Below are 24,301 nucleotides of genomic sequence, written 5' to 3'. Positions count from 1 at the left end.
TGCACCCCATTGTGCTATTCCTGCTTTGACTCCTGACAGGCAGACCTTGTATTCTCCCACTTCTTCTTCTTTCTCACCCCTTACCCGAATGTCACTAACAGCTAAAACGTCACACTCCATCTTACTTGCAGCCTCTGCCAGCTCTACCTTTTATTTTTATCTATTATTACTTTTATGTTGTAATTTTATGTAGTGACACATTCCATGACTTTGGAGATTTGCTCCTCAATTTGGTCCCACGGAACTTGACAAGAACATTAAATAAATAAATAAATAAATAAATAAATAAAAATAATGATAATAAAATAAAACATATCAATCATATATTCATATGTAAGCTCTTAATAACCAAAGTTATTGACTGACAGATTGTTGGTATCCCAAAGTCAAGAAGTAAGTACGTAAATAAGTAATTCCATAGAATCTTCGTTTGTTTTCCTTTTTACAACAGCTACTGCCACACCGAACTCTTCTTCTGTGGCATACATAGCACCCCAAAGTCACGATGCCAGGATGCAAATGTCTCCTTCCCACCAGTAACGCACTTGCCCTCCGTCAGGTCTTGTGGCTGCACAATGCTTATGTTAGCAATTCACATCTCAACATAAATAAAAAATGTGTGTGTGTGTGTGTTTTCTGTGTGCATTTTCTCTAGCCCATAAAGGATTATCCCAAAATCTAGCAAGTTTTCTTTCCTTTCGTTTCCTGTGTGCCTATTGACAACTCAATGCTTCTGCTTTTTGGTGAGCGATCTACTGTAAACCAAAGTATTTACTTTCATATTACATGAATAGATTATGAGGAAAATTAAATTGAAAAAGCAGTTTTGAAGCAAGTTATGTATACCACAGTCAAGAAATTACTTTCCAAAATACTTAAAAAGCATAGAACTGGAATCAGTATGGTGGCATAGACTTATGTGACTGCTGAAATATATTATAAATTAAAGAGAGAACCAATAAATTACGGCTGAAGGAGAAGTGGTATGAAGAAGAGGAAGAGGAGAAATGCAAAATAAACACTGTGTTGTTGAAGATATGAGAAAGTACACTGAAGGATTACAAAGATAAGGAAAGTGTAAAATGGTCACAATAATTGCGAAGATTCTTTAGTGTCAAGAGATATGCAAATTGTGTTCTAGGGATGTGACACAAATAGTGTAATACAGCAAGAGAAACCTAGGTCTTGTCAGTTAGTTAGTGATAAGGCAGAAAAAGAGGTACAGTTGGCTAATAATAATAGAATTCTGAAACATCACATCATGAACAATTATAATAAACAAAGATGACTTCCAGAAACAAAGAGATCAGCTAGAATGTTCTTGTTTTAACTATTTATACTTTGCATAATTAACTGAGTTTTAGCTTGGAATGAAAAGTACTGTCATGGTCTTTGGATCTGTCCACCTAAACTGTAATGAATGTCACGATAAATGAAAATTTGTTCCAGAGTGGAATATGAGTCTAGATGACCTTAAATTTGCTGAAATTGATAATTATATAAGTTGAAATTACCATCACATTTGTGTGAAGAGAAGATGTCCTGGCATCTTTTCAGATAAATCAAGAGTCCCACAATAGCCACAACAAGTAGTGTAGTTCCAGCAACAATAAATGCTATTAGGGTTGTATCACCAAAAAACCGCTGACTTCCATAATTTGAATACACTATTAAGTCAGGAGCAATTGTAGCTGAAAATAAAAGTGATATAGAGTCATACTATTACAATTATAAAGACTAATATGGTTAACAAAGAGTTCAGTTTTATAACACTGTACAGGTCATTATTTGCATTAGATAAGATTAGAGGAACTCCTCATTCTATGGATCCATATTGTAGAGATCCTTCTGTATTTGGCACATATCATATATACTTACATCATGTGAATTAAAAAAAAGTACAGGAATAATAATGATACACATATACATACATCAGCTGAATCTGTCTCAGAAATTATTCAATGGAGTAGGAGGAGCTGGCCACAAGGATGTCTTTCAAACTCCTCTTAAACTGAACTTTATTTGTATCTATACTTTCTATAATTGCTGGCAAGTTATTAAAAATGTGTGTCCCTGAAAATTGGATTCTTTTTTGGACTAAAGTTAAGTGCCTTCTCCTCCTATTATTAATTTTATAAACTGAGCTGTTTGCTGGGAAAGGGATATTTTATTTACAACAAACTTCATTAAAATAATAAACATACTGAGAAGCAATAGTTGAACAGGCTTCTGAAGAATGTTCATGAATTACTAATGTTAAGTATAAAGCAGAAAGGTGAGATACAGTATAGTGATGAGCTGGAAAAGTAGTGGCCACCACAGAACTGTACACAGACACCTAATATTGTCTTCTTTTCCCAACATCGTACTTTTATGCACAACAGAAGAAGCAAAATTTCTACTTTGCATGTGCTTCCCTATAGTTCTGTCCATCAGTTTTTTCACCTGTGGCATGTTGTTTTATGGACAGCACTTCTGCCACTGATACAACAGTAAATTTTGTTCTAAATGCTGCACTTTGTTTATAGCTGTTACATCTCACCTGTATAGTATAAAATAAGACTACATTTCCCTTTCTTCTTTTAATTTTTAAAGTGTAAATTTTAATTCATCTTTACACACAATATGGTAATATGTTGATGCTTTTCATTAAACTTTGTTTTTTTACTGACTCTAGATTAGTTTCTGTTGTACAGGATGGCCAGACAGTCTGGGAATATTTAGGATTTTTATGATTTTTTTTTCCATCATTTATTTCAAGCACTCTCCCGGTGTAACTTCTCGGAGACCTCTGTAGCAAGCCAGCCTATCTTTATGGACAGAAGCAGTTCATTCTGGTAAGGGTTGCTAGAAGGGATGCTACTCACACCACAATGTTTAACCAACTGAAGGCATGAGAAAGGGGTCACACGGTTGCTGCTCACCACAAGTTGAGGAACAGAGCAAAGCTGCCTCTCTCTCTCTCTCTCTCTCTCTCTCTCTCTCTCTCTCTCTCTCTGTGTCTCTCTCTCTCTCTGGTAATCTAGCCTTCCAACAGAGCGAACTGCTCCCTGCCATACACCTCTGGATTTGCACTCCATAATCCACCCTCTCTTCCTCTTCCTTCGCTTTCATTTCATGGTCACCTAGACTGGCAATCACTCATTACTTCTGCCTCAAGGAGCCAAACTGCACCCAGAGTACCAAGAATATAGCCACAGTTTACTTTATACAACTGTTTTATTTAACTGTGTGACTTCTGATGCCCACCCACTCTGGATTTTTCTGTGCATGCTGCCACATTCGTTACTGTGGATTATGACAATTTAAGTTTACAATCAATGTGGCATGGAAAGGAAATGTATGAGCTGGAAGTTCTGTCAGCTACAACCAACCAGCTTTAGGTCACCACTTGGATACTATAAACACACTGGTGTACCACTTAAGCTATCATAAGGTCTGTGTAAGTCTCTGAAGTTGAGCTACCTTCTGATTTCATCTTATCATTGCCAATAAAAAGTGAGTGATAGTCATTTTCTAGGCTGCCATATGCACTGGAAAGGGGTATCAGCCTAAGTCAAATCTAACGTATCAACGTATCTTCTTCTGTTCATATTATGCACCTACAAAGTCATTTGAGAGAAGAGGTTTGTTACTAACAGAGATACTTCAGTAATATAAAAGTATTGCTGCCTTTGAGGAAAATATTGGCTAGAAACATAGAAAAACAATGAAACTCCCCCTTAGGAGTAATCAACTGTTGAGTATTCCAAGATCAACTGAGGTCAGAAAAGTGTTTTGTTCATAAAATGCTTCCAAGATAATGATTGTCTGTTGCTTTGATTACACTGGAAATGCTGTGATTATTGCTTTAGAGCAGGCTGTTCCAATGCTGATATCTGGGAACAGGTGGCCACACACTTGCGGACAAGTGGTAGCAGCACAGGCTACTCGCCAGGCATTTCTATAGCACATATGCTGTGCACATATGGTGACTTGGCCACCCTGCTGACTGGTGCCTGACCAGGGCAGTACGGTCGTGTGACTTGGCCCAGCTGACTACGTGTCAGCTGCATGCCCATCCCTGCATGACAGTAAATCTCCCCTGACCTGGAGTTCTGGGTGACTTTTATGAACTCTACACCTTTTCCTAAACCTCATCAGTCCTTTTCCTTCATCCCTCTTCCTTCCTCTTCAACCTTTCTGTCAGAAGAAGGGGCCATTGACTCCGAAAGTTTGCATATGTATGTTCACCTGCCACCACTTGGTGAGTAGATTTTTTATCTATCTAATATACTATGTTTTCAAAAAATGATTATTTTTTTGTTTTAAAGATATTTTCAGTCATAATGTTAATTCCACTGTGTTGTAGTTATTGCATCTCTATAATCCACAATTACACTTAAGTTTGTGCAATTTTCGCTAACGACACTCATTTTGAAAAGAATCGCCTATCTGGATCATAGTACTTGACAATTCAGGATGGTTAAACGTGGAAAGAGCTGACATTGTCAGTTTGACCTTTCCTGGGTATGTAATATGGCTGCGACAGCAAAAGCAGTGTGATCCCTTATGGATACATTCACTTTCTCCTTCTCAATGTGCAGGATCGTAATTGCGTTATTGCTTTTCCACTGGCTTCAGAAAACTTGTTTTACTAAATACACTATAATACAGAGTAATAAAGTGCAAAATGAATCGCCTACTCCTGAGATTTCTGAGTGATATGGCAATGGATTACAGAAAAGGTGGCCAGACCAAGCAAATACTCAACTTGTTGCTGCTATGGTTGTTGTTGTTTTGGTCTTCAGTCCTGAGACTGGTTTGATGCAGCTCTCCATGCTACTCTATCCTGTGCAAGCTTTTTCACCTCCCAGTACCTACTGCAACCTACATCCTTCTGAATCTGCTTAGGGTACTCATCTCTTGGTCTCTCACTACGATTTTTACCCTTCACACTGCCCTCTGGTGATGCCTTTATGCCTCAGAACATGTCCTACCAACCGATCCCTTCTTCTAGTCAAGTTGTGCCACAAACTCCTCTTCTCCCCAATCCTATTCAGTAACTCCTCATTAGTTATGTGATCTACCCATCTAATCTTCAGTATTCTTCTGCACCACATTTCGAAAGCTTTTATTCTCTTCTTGTCCAAACTATTTATCATCCATGTTTCACTTCCATACATGGCTACACTCCATACAAATACTTTCAGAAACGACTTCCTTACACTTAAATCTATACTCGAAGTTAACAAATTTCTCTTCATCAGAAATGCTTACCTTGCCATTGCCAGTCTACATTTTATATCCTCTCTACTTCCACCATCATCAGTTATTTTGATTCCCAAATACTCCTTTACTACTTTAAGTGTCTCATTTCCTAATTTAATTCCCTCACCTTCACCCGACTTGATTAGACTACATTCCATTATCCTTGTTTTGCTTTTGTTGATGTTCATCTTATATCCTCCTTTCAAGACACTGTCCACTCCGTTCAGCTGCTCTTCCAAGTCCTTTGCTGTCTATGACAGAATTACAGTGTCATCGGCAAACCTCAAAGTTTTATTTCTTCTCCATGGACTTTAATACCTACTCCAAATTTTTCTTTTGTTTCCTTTACTGCTTGCTCAATATACAGACTGAATAACATCAGGGAGAGGTTACAACCTTGTCTCACTCCCTTCCCAACCACTGCTTCGCTTTCATGTCCCTCACCTCTTGTAACTGCTACCTGGTTTCTGTACAAATTGTAAATAGCCTTTCGCTCCCTGTATTTTACCCCTGCCACTTTCAGAATTTGAAAGAAAGTATTCCAGTCTACATTGCCAAAAGCTTACACTAAGTCTACAAATTCTAGAAACGTAGGTTTGCCTTTCCTTAATCTATCTTCTAAGATAAGTCGTAGGGTCAGTATTGCTTCACGTGTTCCAATATTTCTACGGAATCCAAACTGATCTTCCCCGAGGTTGGCTTCTACGAGTTTTTTCATTCATCTGCAAAGAATTCACTTTAGTATTTTGCAGCCATGACTTATTAAGCTGATAGTTCGGTAAATTTCATATCTGTCAACACCTGCTTTCTTTGGGATTGGAATTATTATATTCTTCTTGAAGTCTGATGGTGTTTCGCCTGTCTCATACATCTTGCTCACCAGATTGTAGAATTTTATCAGGACTGGCTCTCCCAAGGCTGTCAGTAGTTCTAATGGAATGTTATCTACTCCCGGGGCCTTGTTTCGACGTAAGTCTTTCAGTGCTCTGTCAAACTCTTCACACAGTATCATATCTCCCATTTCATCTTCATCTACATCCTCTTCCATTCCCATAATATTGTCCTCAAGAACATCGCCCTTGTATAGACCCTCTATGGTAGCTGTTCCATAATCAACTTACATAGTTATTCTGACTCTCTCATTTTACACAGAAAGTTAGAACAATACAAAAATGCACGAGTGTCTGCTCACAGAAGAAGAGACACAAAATTTACAGAAAATGAAAGGAAATATGTGTGAATGAAAAAATGTGTAATGATATTGAAATTTATGTGACTTACCTCCTGTGTGTGTAAGAGTGACAAAATTGTAGTTTGCAATAGTAGAGCCAGCACTGTTGTGAGCAGTGACGCGCAAAGCATACCAGGTTTCTGGTTCCAGATCCAATACCATGAATTCAGTTTGTTCTATTTTGATGTTATTTGATACAAGAGTCCATGCGAATCCTTTCTTCAGCTTGTACTCCACCACAACAGATGTTATTGGACATCCACCATCATTCCATGATGTTAAGTTCAGCAAAATGGAAGTAGAATTGACTCGTATTAAGTCAGTATTTCTAGGTGAAACAGGAGCTGCATAAACAAAGAGGTTACTTTACTTCAACAAAAACTAATACACTATTCTGTTACAAGGGGTATGCATATCAAAACTTAAAACATTATAAATAAATTGTCATTAATTTTGTCTCTCAAAAACATTTACACACTGTGATAGATAGGTGTGTGTGTGTGTGTGTACACGCACGCGCACGTTCGTGTTCTCATTCTCATACCTATTCCATTTCCTCTCTGGCTCGTCTTCCTATATTATATTCTGCATTTTTCTGATTTTCTGGAAACTAATAACATACCCCTTGGTTTGAAATGAGCAAAAATCATAGCTATCTTAAAACCTGGTAAACCAAATAACAAAACACAAAGCTACTGAGCCATTGCTTTACCTATAACAGCATATAAACTTTTGAGAGGAATGCTGTATAGCAGAATCAACCACAAAATTTTCCAAAACCTGCCTGGGGAACAAGCATGGTTTTACCTGAACTTCAGCTGCACAAACACGATTCTCTCCTGTTAAATTTCCTTGAAACAAGATTTCAAAACAAAAATCCTGAACTGTGCTAATGGCAAATACTTTCTGGGGATGTGGGATTCAGTATATTCATCAGTTATACGTATGCATCTGTGATCTCTGTGCTTTACAAATACTGTAAATTCAATTAAATTACAATTACACAAAAAGTAAGGGAAAGGCAACCATTCACCTAGAGTGGATCGATACATGGAGCTAAGAAACACATAACAGAAACCAATATTCCCAATAGCTTTCAAGCACAACATTTTTTCTACCAATTGTACATAAAGTCAGGGACAGATACAGAATTTTTTTATGGTGGTGAGGTGGGGGGGGGGGGAGGAGGAGGGAGGAGGGGGGGGGGGCACACAAGGATCAGAATTGTGAACATGTCCTTATAGGCTCTGTGAGACTAATTTTAAAGTAAACACACACACACACACACACACACACACACAAACACACACACACACACACACACACACACACACACACATCCAATACGTCCTCAGCTTTCATTGGTGATGCAATATCTCGATGGATATGCATCGGTGCCAGTCCATTGAAACGACTTTCTGGTCATCCTTTTGAGAAAATATGTCTTTCAGTAGCACAAAGTTGAGAGAGATATCTCCACAGTGCTGCTTCTTACAGGAAATGCCACCTGCAAACATTTACAGATGATCCTCATCAATTAGTAATACTGTATATTTATATACTCAACTAGCTTTCACGTGCACCTTTGTTCAAATGTTAGTAGTACTGTTATGATGAATTACTATCAGAGAAGCACAGTACTGTTATGATGAATAACTATCAGAGAAGCACAGGTCATGATGTGCACTGTCCCCTCTGCTGCTGATCACACAAAGTCAGCTGTTATACGTTTAATATCTTTCTGTGTATAGCTCCAACCAGAAATGCATCAATTTCATATGTTTTCTAAAAGTTTGTTCAGCCATTGAAAGACAATCTGCTATGTAGGGTTTGAAAGCAGCAACAGACTGTTTCATCAATATGTGGTACATAATTTGATGTCATACTAAAACACAATCTCAAAAATATCTAGAAAAAAAGTTTGTGAAAAATTATGTTTATCGTTTATTGTTCATTCACGATCAACACTTTTGTCTTTTGGATTTCCTGCAGGAGGCACAATCAAAAGACAAAACTGGTTATTATGGGTGTGCCGCCAAAGATATGCATATGCTCTCATCAACTTTTATGTAGATCTTTTTGAGATTTCGCTCCAGTACTTTCCAAGTTGACATAGCTCTTAACGCCTGTGCAACATATTACATAGGAGTGCATTGCAAACAAACTTTTGGCTGCTTTGATTCCCTATTATTGACTATTATCACTTCTGTCTCCTGATTCAATTTTTTTACATAGCCTATATTCCTGTCCAGGATTCAAGCTATCTCCATAACAAATTTCATCAAATTGTATTTGGTGGTTCAGCTGTGGAAAGGTGACAGATAGACAGAATTATTTTCACATTTATAATATTAGTATCTTAAGGATTACTCACTGTGCCTTTCAGACAGAAATGAAGTGCCCTATGAAGATTGAAATATGATGGTGTGGTGTACGTACTGTAAGACCTTCGGTACACACACCATCAGATTATTTGACTTGTCACTCTAACGAAGTAGGCGAGTGTCAGAAATATGTCTCATGGTCTTATTGTGGCGTGTTTATCTTCTGCTGTTAGGTCAGACAATAGAAATGCCACTTGCTCGCTTAGAGTAGCAGATTGACGGTGATCAACTTTAAACAGAACTTGATTAATTTTCACAAACATTTATTAAAATAATAAAAATCATAGACATTACATAACTTGATTCTGGATGCTGTTTACAATTGACAATCTGAAGTTCCTTTGGTCTTGGTATGTTAATCTTAGTCTCACATATCTCTGATACTTGAGACAAAGTGTCTATTCATTTATCTTCATGGCTATGTACAGGAATATGGTAATCTTATTAGGCGCAGACTGAAACTTGACTATAGACTAATGCAGACTGGTACAGACTGGTGCAGACAAATGCAGACTGGCTAATTGGAGGTCTGTACACTCGTTATAATACCTCGAGCGTTCAGGTATCACTGTGCGAGTGTGATCCGTGAGGAGAAAAGGTTCTACGTTAGCAGCAATCTCATTGGCTGCGTTACATATTAATACGTGGATCGGCAGAAGCAGAATTTGGTCCATCTCTAAGACAGCACCATCTCATAGTGCGGAGATGGACGAGCGCTGTGCCTATGCTGTTGTGCTTAGCGGGGCGCGCTCTAGTGGGAAAGTTGTGTACGCGCTGACTACGCGGAACTATGTACACAACAGATGGTTTCTGATAACAATGTTAAACAAGACACAAAATACTATTTGCTAACAAGAGGACCTGGGTGAAATGTCAAGGTGCATAGCACAACAAAGACTGTAAGAAGCCTGATGATGATGAAAAATTGAAATGTTAGCTTCAAATAAAGTTTGTGGCAGTACTAAGTGGGAAAAGAATACACTGGAAACATCGGAATGCAAAATTTTAACATTATTTGCAATGTGATTCAAACCTACACTTTAGGTTGTTTACCTACTGTGCTGTCACAAATGATAAAAAAGTTATCTTTCATTGTACTTTTATCATAAATTTTGACAAAAAAGAAAGGAGAAGCAATGAAATTAAGGCTGAAATTTTTAAACTCACAATTATATGCTGCCCATGAGTAAAAATTGTGATTATGCCAAGATTCACTCACTCTCTCCATGTGCCCCTCTGCCTCCCTCTCCCTGAATTCACCCTTGTGCGCATTCACACAGACACCCAAATGCACATTGCTGTGGCTGTGACAAGACTAATTCTTGATACTCAATTTCTGAAACCAGTTTCCTGAGCTGTTGGAGATGCAGAGGGGGTAGGAATTGTCACAAGGAGGGGTATTGGGGAGAGAAAGAAGAGGTGTTGAAAAGAGGGGAAATGAAAAGGAGAATTCCCACATTAGTTGGGTGTAGGGTGACGGGGGGGTGGTGGTGGTGGGGGGGGGGAGTGGGGGGGGGTGTAGGGAGGACAAGTGTTTGCAGAAGGCAGTGCATGATCTGGATGGAATAGGGCTGCTGTGGACAGGGTGTAGGGAAAAGGCAAGGTGAGGCAATGGGAACACGTTAGCAGAGGCTTAGATCAGGGGATTGCGAGAGCACAGGATGTGTTGGAGAGACAATTCCCATTTACGTAGTTCAGAGAAACTTGTGTTGGAAGTATGTAAATTGCCTGTGTAGTGAGGCAGCTGTTAAAGTTATTTGTGGTTTGCCACAGTTTGGCGGTGGCCATTCATGTTATGAGAAGACAGCGGGCTACTTGTTATACCCACATAGAATGCTATACAGTAATTGAAACGTAGCTGATATATAACAGGGTTGCTTTTGCACGTGGCCCTGCTTTTTATTGGCTGACTGTGGCTCGACTGCAGTAGGAGATTGTGGGTGGCTCTATGGGACAGGTCTTGCTACTGGGATGACCACAAGAGAACAAACCATGGGGTGCAGGGTTGCGAATAGGATTGGAATAGGGATGGACAAGGATATTCTGTAGGTTGGGTGCACAGCAGAACCCTACTTTGAGGACACAGTTAGGATATACCTCATCTCAGGGCATGATGACAGGTAGTTGAGGCCCTGGTGGAGGCAGCAGTAGAGGTTGTCAAGGCTAGGGTGATACTGGGTGATCAGAGGAGAGCTGGTCAGTGGCTGGTTAACAGGTTTACTGGTGTCAGAAGAGCTGCTAGCATGGGAGACTTGTTTATGGGTGAGCTGGATAGGACACTGTCTAGCACTAAAGACTGATTCAAGAGTCCCAGAACATATTTCTCTGAACTATGCAGACAGGAATTGCCTCTCCAACACATCTACATCTACATCTACATCTACATTCATACTCCGCAAGCCACCCAACGGTGTGTGGCGGAGGGCACTTTACGTGCCACTGTCATTACCTCCCTTTCCTGTTCCAGTCGCGTATGGTTCGCGGGAAGAACGACTGTCTGAAAGCCTCCGTGCGCGCTCTAATCTCTCTAATTTTACATTCGTGATCTCCTCAGGAGGTATAAGTAGGGGGAAGCAATATACTCGATACCTCATCCAGAAACGCACCCTCTCGAAACCTGGCGAGCAAGCTACACCGCGATGCAGAGCGCCTCTCTTGCAGAGTCTGCCACTTGAGTTTATTAAACATCTTCGTAACGCTATCACGGTTACCAAATAACCCTGTGACGAAACGCGCCGCTCTTCTTTGGATCTTCTCTATCTCCTCCGTCAACCCGATCTGGTACGGATCCCACACTGATGAGCAATACTCAAGTATAGGTCGAACGAGTGTTTTGTAAGCCACCTCCTTTGTTGCTGGACTACATTTTCTAAGCACTCTCCCAATGAATCTCAACCTGGTACCCGCCTTACCAACAATTAATTTTATATGATCATTCCACTTCAAATCGTTCCGCACGCATACTCCAAGATATTTTACAGAAGTAACTGCTACCAGTGTTTGTTCCGCTATCATATAATCATACAATAAAGGATCCTTCTTTCTATGTATTCGCAATACATTACATTTGTCTATGTTAAGGGACAGTTGCCACTCCCTGCACCAAGTGCCTATCCGCTGCAGATCTTCCTGCATTTCGCTACAATTTTCTAATGCTGCAACTTCTCTGTATACTACAGCATCATCCGCGAAAAGCCGCATGGAACTTCCGACACTATCTACTAGGTCATTTATATATATTGTGAAAAGCAATGGTCCCATAACACTCCCCTGTGGCACGCCAGAGGTTACCTTAACGTCTGTAGACGTCTCTCCATTGATAACAACACGCTGTGTTCTGTTTGCTAAAAAATCTTCAATCCAGCCACACAGCTGGTCTGATATTCCGTAGGCTCTTACTTTGTTTATCAGGCGACAGTGCGGAACTGTATCGAATGCCTTCCGGAAGTCAAGAAAAATAGCATCTACCTGGGAGCCTGTATCTAATATTTTCTGGGTCTCATGAACAAATAACGCGAGTTGGTTCTCACACGATTGCTGTTTCCGGAATCCATGTTGATTCCTACATAGTAGATTCTGGGTTTCCAAAAACGACATGATACTCGAGCAAAAAACATGTTCTAAAATTCTACAACAGATCGACGTCAGAGATATAGGTCTATAGTTTTGCGCATCTGCTCGACGACCCTTCTTGAAGACTGGGACTACCTGTGCTCTTTTCCAATCATTTGGAACCCTCGGTTCCTCTAGAGACTTGCGGTACACGGCTGTTAGAAGGGGGGCAAGTTCTTTCGCGTACTCTGTGTAGAATCGAATTGGTATCCCGTCAGGTCCAGTGGACTTTCCTCTGTTGAGTGATTCCAGTTGCTTTTCTATTCCTTGGACACTTATTTCGATGTCAGCCATTTTTTCGTTTGTGCGAGGATTTAGAGAAGGAACTGCAGTGCGGTCTTCCTCTGTGAAACAGCTTTGGAAAAAGGTGTTTAGTATTTCAGCTTTACGCGTGTCATCCTCTGTTTCAATGCCATCATCATCCCGGAGTGTCTGGATATGCTGTTTCGAGCCACTTACTGATTTAACGTAAGACCAGAACTTCCTAGGATTTTCTGTCAAGTCTGTACATAGAATTTTACTTTCGAATTCACTGAACGCTTCTCGCATAGCCCTCCTTACGCTAACTTTGACATCGCTTAGCTTCTGTTTGTCTGAGAGGTTTTGGCTGCATTTAAACTTGGAGTGAAGCTCTCTTTGCTTTCGCAGTAGTTTCCTAACTTTGTTGTTGTACCACGGTGGGTTTTTCCCGTCCCTCACAGTTTTACTCGGCACGCACCTGTCTAAAACGCATTTTACGATTCCCTTGAACTTTTTCCATAAACACTCAACATTGTCAGTGTCGGAACAGAAATTTTCGTTTTGATCTGTTAGGTGGTCTGAAATCTGCCTTCTATTACTCTTGCTAAACAGATAAATCTTCCTCCCTTTTTTTATATTCCTATTAACTTCCATATTCAGGGATGCTACAACGGCCTTATGATCACTGATTCCCTGTTCTGCACTTACAGAGTCGAAAAGTTCGGGTCTGTTTGTTATCAGTAGGTCCAAGATGTTATCTCCACAAGTCGGTTCTCTGTTTAATTGCTCGAGGTAATTTTCGGATAGTGCACTCAGTATAATGTCACTCGATGCTCTGTCCCTACCACCCGTCCTAAACATCTGAGTGTCCCAGTCTATATCTGGTAAATTGAAATCTCCATCTAAGACTATAACATGCTGAGGAAATTTATGCGAAATGTATTCCAAATTTTCTCTCAGTTGTTCTGCCACTAACGCTGCTGAGTCGGGAGGTCGGTAAAAGGAGCCAATTATTAACCCAGCTCGGTTGTTGAGTGTAACCTCCACCCATAATAATTCACAGGAACTATCCACTTCTACTTCACTACAGGATAAACTACTACTAACAGCGACAAACACTCCACCACCGGTTGCATGCAATCTATCCTTCCTGAACACCGTCTGTACTTCTGTAAAAATTTCGGCAGAATTTATCTCTCGCTTAAGCCAGCTCTCTGTACCTGTAACGATTTCAGCTTCGGTGCTTTCTATCAGCGCTTGAAGTTCCGGTACTTTACCAACGCAGCTTCGACAGTTTACAATTACAATACCGATTGCTGCTTGGTCCCCACATGTCCTGACTTTGCTCCGCACCCTTTGAGGCTGTTGCCCTTTCTGTACTTGCCCGAGGCCATCTACCCTAAAAAACCACCCAGTCCACGCCACACAACCCCTGCTACCCGTGTAGCCGCTTGCTGCGTGTAGTGGACTCCTGACCTATCCAGCGGAACCCGAAACCCCACCACCCTATGGCGCAAGTCGAGGAATCTGCAGCCCACATGGTCGCAGAACCGTCTCAGCCTCTGATTCAGACCCTCCACTCGGCTCTGTACCAAAGGTCCGCAGTCAGTCCTGTCGACGATGCTGCAGATGGTGAGCTCTGCTTTCATCCCGCTAGTGAGACTGGCAGTCTTCACCAAATCAGATAGCCGTCGGAAGCCAGAGAGGATTTCCTCCGATCCATAGCGACACACATCATTGGTGCCGACATGAGCGACCACCTGCAGATGGGTGCACCCTGTACCCTTCATGGCATCCGGAAGGACCCTTTCCACATCTGGAATGACCCCCCCCCCCCCCCCCCGGTATGCACACGGAGTGCACATTGGTTTTCTTCCCCTCTCTTGCTGCCATTTCTCTAAGGGGCCCCATTATGCGCCTGACGTTGGAGCTCCCAACTACCAGTAAGCCCACCCTCTGCGACCGCCCGGATCTTGCAGACTGAGGGGCAACCTCTGGAACAGGACAAGCAGCCATGTCAGGCCGAAGATCAGTATCAGCCTGAGACAGAACCTGAAACCGGTTCGTCAGACAAACTGGAGAGGCCTTCCGTTCAGCCCTCCGGAATGTCTTTCGCCCCCTGCCACACCTTGAGACTACCTCCCACTCTACCACAGGTGAGGGATCAGCCTCAATGCGGGCAGTATGCCGGGCAACCACAGTCTTAGTCCGATCGGGGGATGCGTGGGACGAGCTGGCCGTCCCCGACAAACCCCCATCCGGACCCCCACAGTGATGCCCATTGGCAACAGCCTCAAGCTGTGTGACCGAAGCCAACACTGCCTGAAGCTGGGAGCGAAGGGATGCCAACTCAGCCTGCATCCGAACACAGCAGTTGCAGTCCCTATCCATGCTAAAAACTGTTTTGCAAAGAACGTCTGAACTAATCTACAGAGAGCACAAACAAATCGACAAAATTTAAACGGTTATTAAAATACAAGATTGCCTAGTAAATGCAGTAATGCTGCTACTAACGCACTGCTGACACACTGCTCAGTAGCGGAAGGAGACTACGCAATTTTACACTATTCAGGTACTAAAACGCGATGCTACAACTCACAAATACTATAATACGCCCGAAATTTATGTATCAAACAATGCAAGTACCAAAAACACTCAAAGAAATTAAGAATTAAACTATGTAAGAAATGAGTGAGCTAGGAGTATACGACTTGCTGCTGCAGCTGCTTATCCAACGGCGGCAGGGAGCACACTGACTGTGACCAACCGACACTGGCCGTTCAAAACAAAAACAAAAGACAAATGACTACGCGAATTTACACTATTCAGGTACTAGAACGCGATGCTACAACTCTCAAATACAATAATACACCCGAAATTTATGTATCAAACAATGCAAGTACCAAAAACACGCAAAGAAATTAAGAATTAAACTATGTAAGAAATGAGTGAGCTAGGAGTATACGACTTGCTGCTGCAGCTGCTTATCCAACGGCGGCAGGGAGCACATCCTGTGCTCTCGCAATCGCCATGATCCAAACCTCTGCTAATCTTTTCCGACTGTCTCACTTTGCCTTTTCCCTGCTCCCTTCTGCCCACACCACTCCTCCCATGTCCATATCCTGCATTCTTCCTCTCCCTCTCCTCTTCCCCCTTTTCAACCCATCCCCCCTTCTGCATCTTAACCTGTCACCCCTCCCCACCTACCCCTTCCATTTCCCCCTCTCCCTCTTCCTTTTCCTAAATTTCATTTTGTTGTACCCTCTGTACTCTCTTCAGGTCGTTGTGTAGCTCTGAAGTCATCTGACTGCTGCCGATGAGTTTAAGCATACCGAGTCAGGTACCTGTGTGCCCTAGAGAAGTTAACATACAGAGCTGAATCTCCTCTGCATTCTTCCATTAGCTGCTCCAGCTACATACTTTAAGGGTATATATAAATTTGCCATTGTGGTCACTCATTTCAGATTTTGATTTCATCATGCATGTTGTTATCAGATTTAACGTTATGTTCTTTCATATGTCATGTCACCACAGATGGATGGATAGAAAGGTCTTCCGAAATATCCACTACTAATGATGGTGAGTGTGGCATGTCTTATGAAGGTAGCAGTTCAATGGCATCTTGAAGCAATAGTCCTTAGCCCTGTACATCAGCTGGTACACCACACCAGTTTGGTGTTTCTACAAGAGATGCTTTTGTCAATTATTCAGAATCCAAAGAGTTAGAAAGTGATAGCAAAATGCTTTAGAAAAGAGCAAGTCTTAATAACACCTTCGATTGGAAAAAAAAATCGATTTTCAGCCATTGAAACATATGTTTGATGACTTGGCTTCAGGACACAAATATTCACTGGCTGATACCTGTTGCAGTTTATAGAAGCTAGAACAAACTGATCATATGTATACACCAGGACGAATACTCCAGAAGGTGTGCATTCTTGACTGTCTATGTGGGAAGATAATGCACGTGAAGAAGTTCATTGCTTTCCTGCTATTTGTTTTCCAATCAGTCAAATTAAAAAGTTGAAAGTAAGGGATTACTGGCCCTGAGATACACTTTTAAACACATCAATTTTCAGTAACATTTTGTCCTTCAGTAACATGTTGTCCTGAGACCATTTTATTTATTTTTGAGAACAGAGACCATTTTATTTATTTTTGAGAACACTTCACTTCAGTTATGACATTTCACAATACATTTAGTCCACGTCAGAGGTTTGCACTGACGAAAGTCTCTTGTTGTGCGAAGGTTGATTATCTTCTAAACAACAGATCCAAGCAAAATACATTTCGAACAAAAACATTGATGGTGTGTGATTATTAGAATGAGTTCATTTTGGTTTTCATTGTACATAAAGGTGCAACAACAGAAATTAGATTTCACAGTTTAGGTAAAAGTTGCAGTCTAGTGGTAAGATTTATGAGACTATACTTGGAAAAAGGATATACACTATATGTTAACGACTGGTATTACAGACCAGAACTGTTCCTCTGGCTTTATAACCACAGAACAAATGCATGGAGCACTGTTTGTAAGAATAGGCGCAACATGCCATAACACAGAGGACACAAACAAGGAGAAACTGAGTCATCTAACAAGATGCTTGCTTTCAAGTGGTGTGACAAAATAAATGTGGGATGTTGCCCAAATGCAACACAATACAAATGGTTGTAACAGGGAAGACTGAAAGAAATACTGGCAAAAATGTCACGAAACCACAATGTAACGAAAGTTGCAAATCAAATGTAGGTGCAGTTGACTGTTGTGACATGTCACTAAGTGCGATGTAGGACTGTGAAATGTTTTAGGTAACTCTTTTTGTTTCAATATGGATTCATGCATTTTAAAGGCCCATGCTCCCCACAGGTTGGATACAGTGTGAAAAATGGCTCTCACAATGTTGAGCTATCTCTTGTTAGGGAAATTGTAGGAAAATATGCAACAGAATCTAGAAAAGCTGGCTGAGAAAGGTGCTCCAAAGATGAGAATCCTCTATGATTTAGTAAACCTTTTTCTGGATGTTATTGTGAGTGAATACTAAAAGAGAAGTATGTTAATATGCTTATGTGTGGTCTGTACAAAACAGAAAATGTACTGGGAAACCTGATACTAATGCAATGCAAAACTTGCAATGAACCATAACATGTTGTACCCTGTTCAGAGACTTGTCATACATAGAAGCACTAATAATTATGAGGAACTACAATGTATGGTTCCTGAATTAAAAAACAGCCACAAATAATGTAATAATAGACAATATAATATAGATCTTTTTAACTTCGCCAATGCTGATCCCAGGCCAAGATCAAAATGATGGATAGAAAGTAGTTACAATGAGTTTAAAAACTATTCAAACAGTTCATACGAAGTAGTTCACTGGCAAAGGACTGGCTATGTGTTTCAGGTGCTACAATACCTATTCTGTACATGATGTAAACACACAGGGTTAATTCTGAAAGTTAAACAAAAACTATACATATTGATCACTTTACAATGTGATTTTTTATTCCAAAATGTCAGGAGCAAGAGTCGAAGGACATGAAAGGGAAGCAGTGGTTCGGAAGGGAATAAGACAGGGCTGTAGCCTATCCCCAATGTTATTCAATCTGTATATTGAGCAAGCAGTAAAGGAAACAAAAGAAAAATTCAGAGTAGGAATTAAAATCCATGGAGAAGAAATAAAACCCTGATGTTCGCCGTTGGCATTGTAATTATATCAGAGACAGCAAAGGACCTGGAAGAGCTGTTGAACAGAATGGACAGTGTCTTGAAAGGAGGATATAAGATGAACATCAACAAATGCAAAATGAGGGTAATGGAACGTAGTCGAACTAAGTCGGGTGATCCAGAATGAGATTTTCACTCCTGTTTAATTCATCCAATTATTGTCAAAGGAAGATTCTTGAAAATTAACATCTATGAGGCTTGAACAGACAACATCAAACATGTCAGTAACTTTACTATCTAAATTCCCCATAAACAAAATCTAGGGTTGCAAGCTACTATAAAACAAGGTATTTGTACTGAATGACATTTCTTAACAATTATTAAGTTCCTTATGTGAATAAACCATCACAAAACAGCTCCACTCATGTTCACGATAATGAGAATGGTGAAATACCCTCAGATATCAAAAAGAATGTAATATTCCTAATGCCAAACAGAGGACGTGCCAACAGGTATATTACTGAGCCTAAGTCTAGGACTTTTTTAAGTGACAAGTTATTAATTAACTTTTATCATGTTTTTTTTCATAGACACCTAACCTATGCATCATCACTATGGAGCAATTGTGTAGTGCTACTGCATATCTTACTCCTCCTTTACTTCTTGGATATGGACCAGCTATGTCCAGGGATAGTACATCTAGAGGGCTTCTTGTGGACATCTAGAGGGCTTTTTGTGAGTATTGTGTGTAGCCCAGTATATTTGGACACATTGGACTATTTTGATTTTCTACATATTTTCTTAATACCTGTAGGACTTGCCTTCTCTAATCTGGAAAATGACAAAATGCTGCAATTTTCAGCACATTTGCGTACTACATAATGTCCCCATACTTCATGTGTGTGCCTTATAAATTCGTCGATATAATCTTCAGGAATACATACACACACCATTGATTAGATTTTTCATGTTTCCTATGAAACAAAACACCTGCGTACTCCTGATACCATTTGCTTACCTTTCCACCTTCATCCTGTTTAAGATTTTGCATGACTTTTCTCCATATGCGATCTTGCTGTCATATAATTTTCATTTGCTTGTAACACTTATGGTAATCAGACAGTTGTATCCTACCTTACATTAATAACGTTCCGAGTTCTGCATCCTACTGCACCAAATTCCTCTAAACCTTGTGGTAACCTAGACAATGCATCTCATATAACATTCTGACTTTCCTTACTATAAATGATCTCGAAATTGAATTCTTGTAATTATAGACACCACCTAACTAATCTATGGTGCAACAGTTTACACGTTAAAATAAATGACAGTGACTGATGGTCACAGTAAACTTGGAGTTCTTGCCCCACAAAAAATATTCACACTTTTTAAATGCCCATATTACAGCTAAACTTTCCAATTCTGACACAAAGATCTTTCTGCTTCTGATAATGTGCAACTAGCAAAATTGATGATCTTGGGTACTTCCTTACCTTCTTCTTCTCACATCTGGAACAAGCATGCCCCTAGCCCCTAAGATGAGGCATCTGTGCATAGACAAAAATCCTTGGACATATCAGGATGGCTAAGAATGTTTGAATTGACTAATGTTTGCTTAATGTTTTAAAGTCCTCTTGACACTTATCATCCCATAAAAAAAAGGTAGCCCTAAAAAAGCTTTTAGTTGTTTTTTTATTCCTTAGAGCTGGACAATTGCGTATAGCATCAAGTTTTTTTTGTGTCATGTAATATACCTTGTTTGACACAACATGTCCTAAAAATCTGACTTGCTCCCTACCAAAACTAGACTTTTTTAAATTGGCTGTTACTCCGTAATCTGCAAATCGTTGACGCACCTGTCCAATGAGCCTGATACGTTCTAATTAAGTGGGTGGGGCTATTAGCAGGTCATCTACATGAACTGTAACTCCAGTTGGTAATTAGTCAGGTGTTGTAGGTATGTTTACATTTTGCACTCTTAGAACTGACACTGCTACCTGTTTTGGTTTGATTAAGGATATCATTCAGATTTTAACTGATATTTTCTCTCTCCTTCTTAAACAATTCTGAGTCAACTTCCAATGTCTTACTCATAAATAAGCTCTTCTCCAGCTAGAGGTACACCTCATAGTCTTTATTTAGTTTATTAACCACAGTGGTTACATTTTTTACTGTTGAACACAACTGGTTTTGTGTGGCTTCAATATTTGTGTTTGCGTCTGTGATTTTCTTTATCTGTTGCTCTACTAGATCATGAGGGTCGTTAAAAGAATCTACCTTCTGTCTTAACTTTGTAATATTACTATTAATTTCAGAAAATACTAAATGCTTTGCTTGTTTTTTCGTATCATTTAATTTTTTGTTGATTTCAGTAAGAAAATTTTTGGCTAAGTGATCAAACTTTTATGACACCATGTCTTATAAATCCTTAAATACTTGCTTTTCTTCTTGTTTCATTGTATTTAGATCTCATGTAACAGTGTTCACTGTTTCACTATTTTCATACCTTATTTCATATCATTGAAATTTGTATTGATACAATCTAATTTCGTGCTTATGTTAGATAATAACTGCCATGGCAGTGCATCAGTTGTACTACTGTGGTTGCCATCTGCTGTACTTTCCAAATTAATTTTGAGTTGTGATCAAGTGGCTTTTGTAATGTGTTGTGAAAATTCATATTCGAATTGCTCTCCAATGTTTCATTCATGAGTGGTATGTCGCTCTAGGAGATGCATGACATTGTCTTGCCAATTGTAAACATCATGTCATCCAGGTTATTCTGCTGTGGAGCATCGCTATCATTTGTCGCACCTACAACACTCATCTCTGACCTACGTAAACCTTCTGCAGTAGGCATGCAGGGCACCTGAACTTCAATTGTTTGATTGTGCAATCCTATGCCATCTTGGCTGATTCCGTTTTGTATTTCAATTCCTTATGTTTTACTGCCAATATGTATCACACTGAAAAATTCCTGTAAATTTTTCGCAAATAAAATTCAATTAAGGGAATAGTGAGGAAAAGGTTTCTATCTACATCAAAAGAGGTGCTACCAAACGTAACCATGCAAGTAACATGCATAGCCGTACTGCCTTTGCTCCACTGAACAAAACAGCTTACTATGGAAAATTTTACGTAACCTGTGTCCAATTGTTATTCCTTTCCAAAATTTTCTCCTCAATTTTTACCTTTTTGGTTTACTTGCTCCCCATTATGATTCACGCAAACAGTAAATACAGAGGAATATATATATAGGACAATTGAATTATTACAAATCTGAGTACTTCTCTTACAGTTCAATTGTAGATGCAGGCAGTGGACTCCAAGTACACCAGTGCATACCATAATTCAGAAAATCTTCCTTACTTGGTTTCACTTCACTTGAATAAAAAATACTTAATACTGGAATCAAATTGTTTTCTTATTTCAAAACACATCTGATACAAAACTCCCGTAGCCCGTCATCCTCTGAACAGCATTTCTTAACGTAACTTCTACATACAAGAGAGTGAGAAACAAAATCATGTACAAAAAATGGATGATGGTTTTTTCATTTGTCTGCATCTTATTGTGAATTCATAAGTAATGTCTTTGCCAATGGTTATGGTCAATTGGTGTTTTAATTTTTTGTTTTTAATAAATTTTAACTTTACAATATCCTGGGGGTCTTTCGTCATGTACCTACACATTACAATATCCTGGGGGTCTTTCATCATGTACCTACATATGGCTTAAACACAAGCACGTACAATGTTAATGTGGTTTGTATGCTATCACAGAGTACACCTTTTTCTTTGATTGGATGATTTGAGAATGGGTTCTGATATGTGAAAATGGTCTTCAATTAAACAAAAATAATTAATTTAGAAACTTTGGCTGTTTTCTACATCAAACTGGGTAACTGAAGTTGCTGTCCTGTTATTACTCCAGCACACTGGAAATCCAAAAAGATGAATTTTATAATTGCTCCTCTCCATCGCAGACATTAATGCTGTTCTGTAAGATGCCTGCCTCACCAATCATTTGGAACTCATCACATATTCAGAAATAAACATCCAAATATTTATTTCATTCTTCAATCTCTGATGAGACGGAAATGTTAACATCATTTATTGCAGAACATACTTGTATTACACTTTCTAATTTTGTCCTTTACTTTTACTGTAAAAAGTGGTAGAGTCATAAGCTCAATCATTGATGATGGTCTTGGCAGTGTTCTCGCCCACCCCCTTCCAAATTCTTGCATTACATTCATAACGACAGGCCCAGACTGTGTTGACAATGCTACGATGGAGAAAAATATATATTAGTATGCAATGGGACACAAACCTACATCCATTCGTATCATAAACCACAAAACTATTCATTACCATACAGCTTACTCATTCGGCTACTGTTGCAAGTCTCAATGATCAAATTTTTTCAGCCTGTATACCATTGCTGCATAATTAACTGCATTTAATGAGCAGAGTGATGTGTTTGTGATAGATTTTCATTGTGCCGGTGCTTTGAAACAGCATACTGCAGCACATACATTACAAAAGAAAGAAATAATTGAAATTCACACAATAGTTGTTCGTACATGCTCACGAAAGTCGATAGTCGAAAGGCTACTAGTGACATGATGACTACAAAAAGTAGTGCGACAGCTGAACATGGAACATTTCAATATTAAATATGTCACTGACATCATTAGATTTACAACACTTCTTATGAGGACACACAGAAATTTTGTTGAAAAATGCCGATTTTGCATTACTTCCTTAAAAACCAACGAATTCACATTGCTTCCTAAAAAACTGCTGAATTCGCATTATTTCCTTAAAAACCACCAAATTCGTCTTATTTGTCAAATATTTTCCTAATCATTCCATATTATAGAATAATTTAAAACATATGATACAAGTGGTGTTTTCTATTAAAGCTGCTGCAACCCCATTTCTTAATATTATCAATACATTTTCTTTCTGTTAATTTTCTAGTGCTGTGCTATAAAGTATAACTTTACTCTTAATGTGTGTGTGTTGTCTACCAGTGAACTGAGCCATGCAAATATATTTCATGGTTATTGCATACGTTGCACATAGCTCTTAAATTAATATGTTGTTGACACAGATACCTTATCAAGCAGATAAGCTTTGTACATATGTGTATACATATAATGAAGAATTCTTTTACTATGTACAATCAATGTGAACATCAACAGTACGTACAGGGCTCAAAGATGGATAAATAAAATAAAAATATCTTTGTACAATTAATGCTTAACCTGTTCCTATGAATGATTTGGAAGCTTATTCCATAATAACCCAGTCAGTGAAGACCGAAGGTACCTGTTTATTTTCCATACAGTGTGTTAATACTTCAAATTGCTAATAATACAAAATGAAGAAAATCATACAGATTCAGTCTACATAACTTCCTGCACGATATTGTACACTGCTAGAGGGAAAACTGATTCTTAGTTATCCTGTACATGAAACACACATCTAAATACTTCTTCAATTGGTGAGGTGTGAATGTTTACAGTCCAATAAATGAAATTCTGGAGACACTGTGGGAAGGTTGTACACTATATCGCAAATATACAGTGATGCTCAGGTCATGTAAACTTTAATCAAAAAATGTTACATAGTGGACAACCTCTGATTTGTGACTGCAAGAGAGAAGCTATTCACTCATGATGTGCAGTGCTTCTCTATGGATTTTGCAAATAAGCTACAAATGAAATAAAGTAATTCATCCTGCTATTAATTATCTGACTAGATTGTTGTGTATTGAATTCTGTATGACACTGATGGGGAGTTTATTGTTGGAAGTCAGCCATTTCATGAATTTTTAAATTCTAAAAGTTTGTGAATGGAGAAAGTTGAAATAAGTTAAATACAAACTCTAATTATTGCTGCATAAGAA

At 39.3% G+C, this 24,301-nt stretch overlaps 1 protein-coding gene across 1 annotated transcript in view; it reads right to left on the bottom strand.

Moving 5' to 3' along the window:
- The window catches only part of LOC126234805 (Down syndrome cell adhesion molecule-like protein Dscam2), a 222,741-nt gene that overhangs the window by 103,400 nt on the left and 95,040 nt on the right, over positions 1–24,301 (bottom strand). The window contains exons 4-5 of the mRNA XM_049943552.1: positions 6,532–6,825; positions 1,515–1,691 (exon numbers count right to left, since the gene is read on the bottom strand). Of these exons, the coding sequence (XP_049799509.1) occupies positions 1,515–1,691; positions 6,532–6,825 (471 nt within the window). The remainder of the gene's footprint in view (positions 1–1,514; positions 1,692–6,531; positions 6,826–24,301) is intronic.

The sequence above is a fragment of the Schistocerca nitens genome, chromosome 2 (assembly GCF_023898315.1).
Source record: "Schistocerca nitens isolate TAMUIC-IGC-003100 chromosome 2, iqSchNite1.1, whole genome shotgun sequence".
NCBI lineage: Eukaryota > Metazoa > Arthropoda > Insecta > Orthoptera > Acrididae > Schistocerca > Schistocerca nitens.
This window is presented reverse-complemented; position numbering and strand designations above follow the sequence as displayed.